Source organism: Tachysurus vachellii, chromosome 4 (assembly GCF_030014155.1).
Source record: "Tachysurus vachellii isolate PV-2020 chromosome 4, HZAU_Pvac_v1, whole genome shotgun sequence".
NCBI lineage: Eukaryota > Metazoa > Chordata > Actinopteri > Siluriformes > Bagridae > Tachysurus > Tachysurus vachellii.
In genome coordinates, this window is record NC_083463.1 from 20,178,597 (window position 1) to 20,192,187 (window position 13,591).

The following is a 13,591-nucleotide window of genomic DNA, read 5'->3' on the forward strand; positions in this document are numbered from 1 at the left end:
CTATACAGTATGTGATTGGTTAAGCTGTAGCAGATGAGTTCTACAGAAACAGAGCTGGTTCATTTTTGGAAATGTAACATAACCAAACAACTGGAAGGTTTTATTTTTGCAGTCGCAGTTTTTGCAGTTGCAGCCCTGCTGCAGTAATTTTTTCAAGAACTCAGTTGAATTCACTGAAATATATAAAAATGCAGGGGGGCTCCAGGGTCGGGGTTCGATTCCTGCCTCCGCCTTGTGTGTGTGGAGTTTGCATGTTCTCCACGTGCCTCGGGGGTTTCCTCCGGGTACCCCGGTCCAAAGACATGCATGGTAGGTTGATTGGCATCTCTGGAAAATTGTCCGTAGTGTGTGATTGCGTGAGTGAATGAGAGTGTGTGTGTGTGCCCTGTGATGGGTTGGCACTCCGTCCAGGGTGTATCCTGCCTTGATGCCCGATGACGCCTGAGATAGGCACAGGCTCCCCGTGACCCGAGGTAGTTCGGATAAGCGGTAGAAAATGAATGAATGAATGATATAAAAATGCATGCTTTTTTGCTTCCGGTCAGCGTCTCGCCACTTGATGACTTAAAATGTCATTAACTGACATCCCTTTGATTGTGTTTCCAATCTTTATTGAATATCTATTAACAGTTTGGATGATCTGAAGGCATTTGTTCATTCTCATAGCAATGATAAACACATTATTTTATATATACAACATTAAAATATAGCTTGGGAATTTGCATGCCTTACAAAGGCAACTAGGAACTTTGACAAGTATATGGAGACTATTATTTTAAAGTTACACAACAAATGGATTGTCAAAAGTAGGAAGGACATATTTCACACTATGGAACAGAGTCCATAATTTCAGTGTTAGATATGAATCTCATTCCCTTATTAGTGGTATGTAAAAGGATCACAGTCATGTTAAGCCTGAGCTAACAGGTACAGAATAAAAACAAACAAAGAAACAAACAAATCAACAGCAAATTGAGGCAGCCGTAGCTCAATACAAACAACCTGCACTGGATTGTAGGATATAACTGCTCTTTCAAATGTATGTATTGCCCTTCATATGAACTGAAGATGGTTGAAAGTTCACTTCTAAATGCTGGTATATTCCAGTGCAACAGTAGATGAGCACTCAAGAGCAGAATAAACAGATCAATGATTTTGGCTTGGTTCACACTGTCTAAAGACGGTCAAATCATACACATCCTATGAAGTGTCTATGTAGCCATGGCCTCCATGATCTCATGGCACAGGCACTGACAGAAGCCGTAGAACACACAGAGGACGAGGGTGGAGGGCACCAGGCTGACCAGGATCACTCCCAGTGTAAGTTGCTGAATCATGAGCAGATAAATGCCAAGGGGCAGTGAACTGAAGTAGAGCAGGCAGAGAAAGCCCATGACAAAACGCGGCACAGAGCGCGATGTCCAGGCGCGCCACTTCTGCACAGGCACGTGGCACGGCAGCGAGTCCAAGCTAGCCGGCCGATACAGACGCACCATGTTCAGCATGCCAGTGGAGTCGGGTGAAGCGGACTCGCCTGGAACCTCCATGATGGTGATGACCAGGCAGTCTGAGGAACTGTGGGCCTGCTCTCCTCCTCCTTCTCCACTTGTTCCTATCTCTCCCCCATTTAGACTGTTTGGGGTGAGCAGTACCTCACCCACAGGCATTGAGCCGCTCTTCCGCACTCGCTCCTGGTAGGAGAGGATAGCCAGAATGTTACTGTCATCCTGAAGGAGCCAGATTTCCTCATCAGGCACATGTGTCTGATGGCGGCAGAACGGACAGCTGACAGTGCCAGGTGATGATTCCATCTCGGCCATCTTCTTCAGGCAGCGAGCGCAGACACGGTGCAGGCACGCCAGTAACTTTGGCTTGCGAGCGCGTGCATCGTAGCGGCTATAGCATATCTTGCATTCGAGTTCTTCCACCGTGTAGACCACACCTTCAGAGTCCGATTTGTTACTCATCCTGAGAGCGGGAAGGGGGAGCTTAATGGAAATTTCCAAAATGTAACAATGGAGCAGTATCTGGCGACCCAGCAAAATGTCTTTAATAGGAGTTTTGTCTCTTTTTTTTGTCAGATTGCCTGTTAACAGCAGGTTCTCTTTTTACGCTGCTCTGATGTTGTCAGTCGAAGGCAGGAAAAGAGCTTGTTGTAAACAGTGGAACCTATAAATCATTTAAACACTGATGGCCTGAAAACCAGTATTACAATTACACATATTCACAGTAGCACATGCACAATCAGACCTTTCATGCATAATACTTATACAGATGTATACTGAGGTGTTTTGTTTTTAGACTTGCTTAGAATCATGAACATAATGACAAGCAGTAAACGAAACACTTGTTATGGAAGAGGTGCTAATGAAATGTTCATGGGCCGTCACTAAATTGCCACTATAAATTCATTCTAGCTCAGAAACCTGAGCCAAAGCCGATGCTCACTGGTCATCCATGAGTAATATGAAGTGGCAGAAATGAATTGTAGTCTTGGTAAAAGCATCCTGGAACGAGCCTGCTTTTACCAACAGTTATAGAGGATTGGAAAAACACATTTTATGGCCATCAAGTATGGAACTGTGATTATTCAGAGGACAATGAGATGCAGCACTTCGCTTCGCTCTGAAACGACAAAAGACAGACAAAACAGTACCAGCTATAAAAAGAGTGATTAATTATTAATTAAAAATACGAATAAATCAAACATGTATTAATACATAATAATTAGGTATTAATTAATTAATTAGTTAATTAAATAATACACAAACACACACACAGACACAGACACACACGTGCACACACACACACACACACACACACACACACACACACACACACACACACACACACACACACACACACACACATTCATACCTTACATAAATTTTGCTGATTAAGGGTTAAATGTCCAGTTTTAGATCTGGATTTCTGTAAAGTTGCTTTGTGACAAAGTCCACTGTTAAATATAAATTGAATTGAACTAAATATATACATAATACATGATATACACATAATATTTAGTTTCACTCTCAGCGATATTTAGTTTCATTCTCCTGCTGTCATAATACTCTGACTGGCAATGTTACTGATATTCTTGTGAGTTATTCGAAGAAACAAAGCATTACTTGACATTTTATTCTTGAGTCTTCCTTTCCACATAAGATGAATCCATAACTCGCCCTTCATGCAGATAAAACCTTACAGCGTGCCTAGAACACTTTTTATAAAGCTGTCACATACTGTGTAACTGTGTTAGTGAATGTGTCATTTTCAACATTTATGAATGAACAGAATTTTCTGTGTGTGTTGTTATATGACTTCTTTTACTTGACAAGAGGACTAAAAAACTGCACAGGCTCCCTAAGTGACCAATAAATCCCATGGATGCAGCAAGTGTTGTGTGATTCCATGGGTGATGTGCGATCGCCAAACTAAGTAGCTAGCAAAGGTAAATCGTTGTATAAATTTTTTTTAATTCCCTAAAAGTATGTTTTCCACACGTCTATAGTAAGAAACAGCTTTAGCTAGAAATCAATTACACAAACATCTCCTTTACCACAATATATCTATATTTTTCTCATTTCTTTCTCTGTCTGTCTGTCTGTCTCTTTCTCTATCTCTCTGTCTCAAACACACGCACACACACACATACAATTTCTCTGTTTCAGAGAGCAGGTTGTTAGAATTTGAGCTAAACTATAAATAGCAAATCCATGCACAGTGAGCCTAATATAACACACAGCCCCCCACCAGCACCACCAAATACCCTTGATGACTGATAAAGAGTATCCTACTCCATCTTGGTCTAACACACACACACACACACACACACACACACACACAACGCCTTAAGGAGAGGAAACAGAAATTATGACTGTGAATTTTTGTATGGCAGCTTGTCTCCAGGGTACATGATGCAAAAAGCTTACGTAAATTGCAGTATGTGATTTATTGAATGCAAGCCAACACAACCCTTTGTCCTGATGTCTGGGACGGAGAGATGCAGTGGGCAAAAGACATAGTTTTTCCAGCCTGAATTCACTACCTATTAAAAATGCAAGACGCCAATACATGCCCGAGGGCACGTCTACATTTAGCTTAGTAATCAGTGTAGCTGACTCTTCAGAGCTACATGTTAACTGACTTGTACCAAAATGTAACCTACTTTAGAAAGTAGGCTTAAAAATCTATTTTAGTGGTGAGGAAAAACACCTGCTTGTGCGCATTCATTTCTGAATTTCCGTTGTATATGGCTATCTCTAATTGGGAGCTTTATTCAAATGGAAATTCAAGGACTTCTCCATCCCAGCCTGACCTCCGTCCTGTCATGCAACATAAGCCAGCAGACACAGCTCAAAGGACTATAATAAGACAATCCAGAAAGCTCAGACTAGCTCACTGTGATGCTGAAGCTCACTCAGAAAGACAACTTATCACAATTATCACAACACTTAAATAACATCAAACATAAAGGGAAGACCAAATATTGCACAAAATCTCATGGTTCTTCACGGGTGCTCACTGAATGTGTTTTAATGAGCGAAAGAGGAAGAGAGGTACAGGTAGAGATGCCAACGAGGTAACAAACACCATCTGTGCTCCTGTCCTGTGGTCAGAAATGATAAAAAAACCTACCATTCTGTGCCAACATCTATACCTCCCTTTGAGAGCATGTTTCTTAAAACTACATTCATTTAAAGGGATAGGTGAGTGTGATTTTCACAAATGCTTTCCTATCTACAAGCTGTAATAACAGTGTATTACGTAAACCCTAAAACAAGCAATAATATGCTGTCTGCTGTGCCAAAATATATACCAAGCAGATATTGAGGATAAAAGAATAAAAAGTTTTCGTTATTTTTTTTTTTTTACTATTCCATTCCATTTTTTATATCGCTTTTAACAACAGACATTGTCTCAAAGCAGCTTTACAGGAATATAAAAATTCAGTAAAAATATTACATATATATATATATATATATATATATATATATATATATATATATATATATATATATATATATAAATGATATTTATATATATATAAATGATATTTATATATATATATATATATATATATATATATATATATATATATATATATATATAAAATGGATATTGGTATATATTTTGGCATATATTATATATATTAGACTTAACCAGAGGCTACCGTGGCAAGGAAAATCCCCTGAGACATGCAGAAGAAACCTTGAAATGAACCAGACTCACAAGGGAACTCATCTGGGTGACACCTGAGAATGTGAATAAATAATTAACTTTCTATAATTAATATTATATAGTCAAATAAAATTGTGCAAGCAGGAGCTCTGGAGAAACGTATAAGTATGAGCATGATTTCTGAATTCATTATCAAGTTAACATAAATTTAGTTTGGTTAAATGTAAAGCCTTTTATGCTGTTTGATAACTCATCAACAATTAATAATGAGCTGTTATACTAATACAGTCTTTCATCTCTGTACTCATGTGATTTTTATACGAGCACTTACCTTGAACCAAACATGATCAGCTAGAATACATTGAGTTACAAATCATATTTTTGACCCATTAGATTCAATGTATATTTGTGTTTCAGCTTTGGTAGCTAAATTTTACTTTAAAAAAATACTGCCACTGTACACTGACAAAGCAGAGCAGTTCAAGAGAAAGCAAACCCAATCTCAGCTATATCTTGATTCACTATCAGTCACTATTGAGTCTAATGGAAATGGCATGAGAGAAAATTCAAAGCATTTACAGATAAGGCTTCAATTTCTAAAGGTGGATTTAGTTTTGTGAGAAATGCACAAAAATGATTATTAAATCCAGGTAGAAAAAGGACAGTCCTGACAGTCTTGGGGTGCTAAGGTATATTGTTACCATATTTTATACAATCAAACTATAGGCACAAATTTAAATCCATATGGTGACAGGCAAGATTTGGCAATCAATCAAGACAGTGAAAGAATTTAATATACTACTATAATAAGAAGTACAAAAAGGTTTATGGAATTTAAACCTCAAACATTTCGACAGGCTGAAGAACTAAAATCAAGCAGATAACAAATTAGATAATAAAAATAAACAGAATGGAAGCAACTTGCATTGTTTTGGAGCTGTGAGCAGCCATAATGAACATCTAAATTCACATCATAGTCCCACATGTACAGAATGCTGTGTGATTACTGCAGAGAAACCCTTATGGTATACTGTTTTATGTGATGCTATGCCACTGAACGAGAATGCTTACAACAAATGCTTACAGCATACAGTAGGTGAATCTAGAGGTTTTGCAATTTCTAATAGTGCTCAATAAATGTGACTGTCATGTTTTTGTGTATAGAAAAGTGTCCTCAAACTATTTGTAATATTAAGGAAATGTTAATAATGCATACAGACAATAAACCAATATGGCCAAAGGTTTGTGGACACGATCGCATACAATATCACATATCACATGACTATCACATCTATATGTGCTTTTTGAACATTGAATTCTTGATCATTCCCCTTTTACTGTTATAATATCCTCTACAGTTCTAGAAAGTCTTTCCTCTAGATTGATTCTGGGGCTTTACTGTAGGGTTTTGTGTTCATTTACACTGGGGTATTAGTGAGCTCAGACACTGGTGTCAGGTGATTAGCCATGGGGTGCAGTTGATATTCAGGTTCATCCCTAAGGTGTTCTGTGGGGTTGAGGTCAGAACTCTTTAGTCCTTTCACACCAACTTTGGCAAACCTGGAGCTTTATAGAGCTTGCTTTGTGCACAGGTTTGCACCCTTGAGTTCCACTGAAGGGAAATAATGCTAGAGCAGACATCCTATATAACTGGGTGTCTCCAAATTTTGGCAACAGTCTGGGGAAGAACCACATATTGGTGTCGAGGGTGTCAGCTGTCCATCACAAGCCATAATAATTTGTCAGAACACTATTAACGCCATTACTAGGTAGACATTCTATTTAGTACACAGTATGCAGATTGGGATGCAATATAGAATTCACTCTGAAGGTGTTTACTTGGCACTTGCAGCTGTGAGCTTAATCCTCACATACCCTACATCCAAAAAATCTGTAGCTTGCCTTTTTTTTTTTTTTTTACAAGAGAGGATAAAATTCTAGTGGCTTTTAAAATGCCATAAATTTTATTAAAGCCAATTTAATTAACATAATATAAAGGCAGCAAGGGGGGAACCAAGACAATTCAAATAAAAACCCGTGCCATCAGTTAAGACTGATATCAGTTACACTGATAGATAGACTACTAGATTCCTAAGGATTAAAAATACCTGATGTAAGAGATTGTGGAGATCTAAAACCCTTGGCAGGTTATTTCCATTGTGTGCAGTCTTGCAAGTCTAGAGAAACATATATTCAATAATCAGCTGAATAAGCCTTTTAGTCCCAAGTGGTTGTTTAATGTGTTTCAATTAGTTCTAGTTTCTTGAATGAGTTTGAACCCTGAATCAGCTACATCAATAAAATAAAAGGATAATAAATTGTCCTGCATCACAAAGAAAAAGATTGACTTTTTTTTATTATTTAAATCTTATCAGTTGTCTCTAATGAGACATTGCCCCAAACATTACCCCAAAGAAGGACTTCTTCAGGAGTTTTGCTAAATTTCTAAAGGAGATTGTCTTGGAACCATTTCTTTCTTACATTAAGAACATTTCCCTCACATAATCCACAGAATGATTATGGATTCTAGGTCTAACACTGTCTTGTACTGATATATCATGAAGTAAAAAAAACAGCAATTTATTTAATGCTTTGTCCTTTTTTACAAATTAGTACTTTCCATCTGTCTTTATTAGTGCATAAAATAAATGGAAACTAATTTTTCAGAATATTTTTTTGCAGATATTAACAACAACAACAACAACAACAACAACATAATAATAATAATAATAATAATAATAATAATAATAATAATAATAATAATAATAATAATAATAATAATAATAATAATAATAATAATAATAATAACATCTTCTTCATCATCATCATCATCATCATAATACATTTCAGTTTAACCATCTGTATAATTTAGGTTACATCATCCTTTATTATTTCATTGCCAAATTTTATATTGCATTTGTGAATAACAAGTAAATGTTATGCTTTATTATTATATTTAGATGGTTTAAGAAAAGAACTGCCACTGCAATAAAGTGGATGATCCATCTATCAGAACCGTTGACAGACTGCAAAATGGGTTCATGAAAAATTGATGAATGAAGCTCTGGAAGGTTCAATTTTAATGATGCATTTAATTTGTACTGTCTCAATCACTTCATATTGCCTTCATAAGTCTTCATGAGTTCCCAGAAAAGGAAAATATGCTATAAATGGCTTTAAAATGTATAAAATCTGTCATATAGTATAATTAGTAATTACAATTCTGTGATAGGACTGTAGTTAACACTAAACAGTCAGTTTATGTGTCTGCAGTGAATTCTTCCACATTTCTTAGTCGCTTTAGATAATAAGTCTCAGACTAATGGATTTACTACTTTAAAACTAACTTCCAAATCAAAATAAGCACCTTTCAACACTACAAAAAAAACCCTGTCTACAGCACAGGATCATTTAAAATATATAAAGAACAACAAACTCAACGTGTTTTTCCACACTATTTTCGCTCAGACACAATTATTCTTGGCAAATATAACAGTTCTACCTGCAGGTCTAGAGTTTTGGGTCTGTGCCACATTCTAAATTTATCTCCTGATTCGCTAAAGAACAGCCTGCAGTGAGAGGACAACTATTCTATATTTTCATTGTGATTTGACAGGACAGCTTGGTGGCACTCTCACGTGGGACAGGAAGTGCCTGATAAATCCACTCTTGACCACCCTGCTGTCGGCTCAGAGCTGTCACACTGACTGAAATGTCATCAGTGGCCTAGTTTTGATAACATTCCCTTTTGGATTTCAAAGGAAAGAAATGTGTCTTTAATTCTATACAGACCTTACAGTCTGTAGATTGTCTAGAAATGATGGGACCATACACATGTTCCCAGACACTCTGAATAATAAATTCTGTGAGAGTGAGAAACACTGTTAATTATGGTGCAGTGAAGATTACCTTAGATATGTTCCTGACCTTCTTGTCTTCTCATTTAATTCATTTAGTCCGGGTCTTTATAACAATCTGTCTTTATTATACGATACGATCGTTTAAACTCATATCCTTTATGAGTACCATGCATGTGTCTACAGACCTTATAAAAGGCTAAATGAAATTCTAAATGGCTCTTCACTTTTCCACCTCTGCAGAAAGACTGAACAAGTCGACATAGAACCCTTCAACCTTTTATCCAAAGTACACTTTTAAGAAAAAGACCACATAAGATCTAAACCAAATAAACTCATTGTCTATAAACGTGACTGTCACATTCATTGAGCAGTACTTGGAGTGAAACAAACAAACAAACAAACAAACAAACAAACAACTTCTTACCAAGATCTTGTGATTTAGCTCGGTAGACTTTTCCTTTCAGAAAGCAGTGTGATCTCTGTGTGATAAAACTGCATTTAATGCCATTTCAAGCAGACATTATAGAAATCAGCAAATGACATCAAACAATTGTACTTTACAGCACTGGTCTATTGTAATTAGTCAATATTCCTCATTTTAAGTAAATGTCCTATAAATGATCTGGATTGAGGCTTTACTCTACAGAAGAGATCAGGTGAAGGAATAAAATAAAATAAAATAAAATAAAATAAATAAATAAATGGGCGTTCATGTTTTGCCTGATTTGTTTTGTTTTGTTTTCAGTGAAAGGCTTTTATAGGCGTCAGTAGCTGACCCTCCCTTCACGCGCTTTCAATGATTTTTAATTCAGTATAATTCTGAATGATCTGAATGCTGGAAAGTTCTGATTTCACTTCACGTGTTGCCACAGTCCAACAGGTAGGCTACATGGCGTTTAAACTGCATTGCACAGAATTTCCCACGACAAAGCTAGAGAGTGATGGACCCAAATAGACACCAGTATATCCAACACCAGTGCACCGAATAACACACTAGTCCTCGGATCACTAGCATTCCGAGCTCATCCAAACAGAAAAGCAGAAAATCCGCAGACTGATAAATCCGATGCCGTCGATTTGTGTCATCAGCCTACGTGAGGAATCACTAAAACAAGGTGCGTCCCTGTTGCTTCAACCAACTCCTGAGCCTCACACGGATATCCATCGCATTAAATGTTCCTTATGTATTGACTTAAAACGAAAAATCTTTCCTATCGACGGTTGGCGTCGTCGTGAGAATATACACTATCACTATCCATCAAATCCATACTGCTGTTCTGATTTTCGGCTGGTTTAAGGTCACGTCTAAAGAGCACACTTTATTTATTTGTATGCACGGTTCACATTTTGTGTACTTACCCCACTGCTCCTGATTAGACGATGGGAGACGCTTGTGCGCAGTTCTAATCAGGATCAGGAGCTCGCGCGAGCAACATGTCGCTGTCCAGCGTGCTGTGGTGAGTCAGAGTCCATGTCGATCATGATGCCGATGCCGGATGAGGCCGAGCGGAATCGCGCCATCCCCCTCACTGATCACTGCGGTAGCGCTACAGCATTCCAACTCACTCACCGGTTACTGTGGCAACACGAGCCGGCGGCCAGAGCGGCGACCTACCGAGCGAGAGCACGAGAGTTCATAGGATTAAAACATACACTGCTGCATTAACACATACTGTACACTCCTGCGCTAATATTTACATACCTATATTAGCACACACATACCATAGTGCACTAACACATACTGCTGCATGAACACATACTTAACACTGCTGCTTTAATATCTACATACCTGAATTAATTCACACAATCTGCAGCAGTAAAACATACACATCTGCACTATCACATAAACTGCTACATTAACATTTTCACTCTCCCTCTCTCTCTCTCTCTCTCTCTCTCTCTCTCTCTCACTCTCTCTCTCTCTCCCACACACACACACACACACAGCTGCATTAACATTTGCACTGGTCATTAACATTTAACAAGCGCTGAATTAAAACATACACTGCTGCATTAGCATTTAAAGAGTCTAATTTACACATACAGCTCATTACTATTAACACAACAAATTAACAATTAACACATTCTATACACATTTACCTACCTGCATTAACACAAGCATTGCTGCATTACCATTTACTCCAATGAATTAACATACACTGACACATTGGTGAAATTACCACCTTTGCATTGTGAAATTACCACCTACACTACTTCACAACAGTTATAGAGCCAAATTAATACACACTGCTGTATTAGCATTTAGAGAACTCAACCAACATTACCCCTACTCAGAATACACATTTATAATTCTGAATAAGCTGACACATCAACAAGATCTGGGCTCTGACTGTTGATTATGTTCTTCTGAAGCTGTCCCTTTGTTGACTTTGATATTTGTTCTGGGTCGTTATCATGCTAGACGGTTTGATAACGGATTGCAGTTTTTGTGACAAAACAGAAAGGTATTTGGAACATTGATTCCTTAACAGAAGAGAAGAGAAGAGAAGAGAAGAGAAGAGAAGAGAAGAGAAGAGAAGAGAAGAGAAGAGAAAAAGAAGAGAAGCAGCCTCAAATCATTATGCTGCCACCACCATGCTTCACTGTGGGTATGGTGTTCTTAATGTAATAATCAGATAATAATGATTAGAATTACTTTTGGTTTCCTTGGTTTCATCATATGTAGGTGATCATATATATATGTTTTGGCAAAATTTAAATGAGTTTAGATATTCTTTTTTGTTTATTTTGTGGGAATGGGCTTTTGTCTAGCTACACTATTGCATAGCTCATACATGTAAAGGAATTATTCTCACATGCCAGAATTCCAGATGCATTCATGCGTCTTCTTTAATATTACTGTAGGTCTCATGGCAGCCGCAGTGATATGTTTTTGTTTTGTTCTTCATCAATTTTGAAGGGATGTCCTGTTTTTGGAAATTTATCTCTAACCTCATTTTCTCCAATTGTTGATAATGTCCTCGATTTTGTTCCATGGTACATCTAAAGTATTGAAATTCTTCTGTAAAATATATATAGCTGAATTAACATTTACTGATCAGAATTAACACATTGCTGCATAAGCATTAACAAAGCTTGTTTAACCCACACACAGCTGCATCAACTTTTACAGCGCTGGATCAGCATATATGGTAATTAAAAATTAAAAATGAAATACATTTCATTAAACAAATACATTGCTGCTTTAACCTTTACAGAGCTAAATTAACAAACACGTCTGCTTCAACATTCACAGGGCTAAATTCATAAGATGTTTCAATAGAAATATATTTTTTATTGCTTTAGCACATACATTTAGTAAACATATTTTTCAAAATATCTGGATCTTATATATCAAACCTTGCTATCACCTATTTGGATGTCTAACTTTACAATTATTTTGCATGCTTTATTTAAAAGTCTAACAACAATCATGCAATTAAACAAATAAGGGTAATAATTAAAGTGACAAATACAAATACAAAATAGCCACATGTTTGTGGACACTTGACCATCATGCTGATATATGGGTCTTCCCAAAACCATTACCATGAAGTTGGAAACATACAATTGTATACTGTAGAATGCCTTTGTATGCTGTGGCATAAAGAGTTCCCTCAGCAACTAAGGGGTCCTAGCCTGTTTCATCATGACAATGCCCCTGCGCACAAAGCAAGGTCCATAAAGACATGGTTTGCTAGGGTTGGAGTGTGATGCACAGAACCCTGAACACAATCCCACTGAAAACCTTTAGGTTGAACTGGAATGCCCACCGCACACCAAGCCTCCTCACTCAATATCAGTGCATGTCCTCACTAATGCTCTTGTGAATAAATGACCACAAATCCCCACAGTTACAATACAGTATCTTGTGCAAAGGTTTCCCTGGAGAGTAATGGATATTAGAACAGCAAAGTGGGTCTCTAACTCTGTGTTAATGTTCATAGGTTTAGAGTGAGCATATACAGATGCAATGGTCAGATGTCCACATACATTATTTTTCACATTTATTGTACATTATTGAGCCACAAATAAATCAAACGCATACAAAGTGAATGTGGCAACTGTGAAACCTCTGTAATAGAAGCGTACCTACATTTCTTAATGTGCAGCAGCATCATGCAAAACTACTGCTTAAACACTTATCCCAAATAAGATCGTTCAGTAACGAATGCTAATTTTAATTTTCACATGATCTATAAAAATAAAAAAAAAGAGCTACAGAACCATGCAGAAGTTTTTTGTTTGTTTTTTGTTTTGTTTTTTGGGGCAACTGGGCATTTCACAATCTTCACACATTTATTTATAAAACATACTGAATTGTAGTCATTACTTCTCCAACATTATGCACATTATTCATTATCAGATGCCCCTCCTGGGTGCAATGGATTCCTTCATTGCATCAGCTGAAGATTGCATCATTTTAATGTGCACAATGATCATAAAAACATAAGGATTAATTAAATGACTATACTGTACATGTCAGTAACCAGATATTTGACAGAAAACCACATATGTTTCTCTGCATCTCTGTTAGAATTTCCTTCCTT

General features: G+C 37.2%; 1 protein-coding gene across 2 annotated transcripts; it reads right to left on the reverse strand.

Moving 5' to 3' along the window:
- Positions 1-718: 718 nt before the first annotated feature.
- Positions 719-10,883, reverse strand: LOC132843978 (E3 ubiquitin-protein ligase RNF182). 2 transcript variants are annotated; one of them, XM_060867124.1, is made up of 4 exons: positions 10,831-10,883; positions 10,401-10,652; positions 9,466-9,520; positions 719-2,625 (listed from the first exon to the last, which is right to left on the reverse strand). In XM_060867124.1, exon 4 carries the CDS (start codon positions 1,965-1,967, stop codon positions 1,212-1,214), a length of 756 nt encoding a protein of 251 aa, XP_060723107.1. In that variant the 5' UTR covers positions 1,968-2,625; positions 9,466-9,520; positions 10,401-10,652; positions 10,831-10,883; the 3' UTR covers positions 719-1,211. The 2 variants fall into 2 exon arrangements, with proteins under 2 accessions (XP_060723107.1, XP_060723108.1); XM_060867125.1 differs by lacking the exon at positions 9,466-9,520.
- Between the last annotated feature and the right edge of the window lie 2,708 nt (positions 10,884-13,591).

Bases quoted from the DNA above. Each gene is read 5' to 3' on its own strand.
- LOC132843978 (XM_060867125.1), bottom strand. From the start codon at position 1,967: ATGAGTAACAAATCGGACTCTGAAGGTGTGGTCTACACGGTGGAAGAA.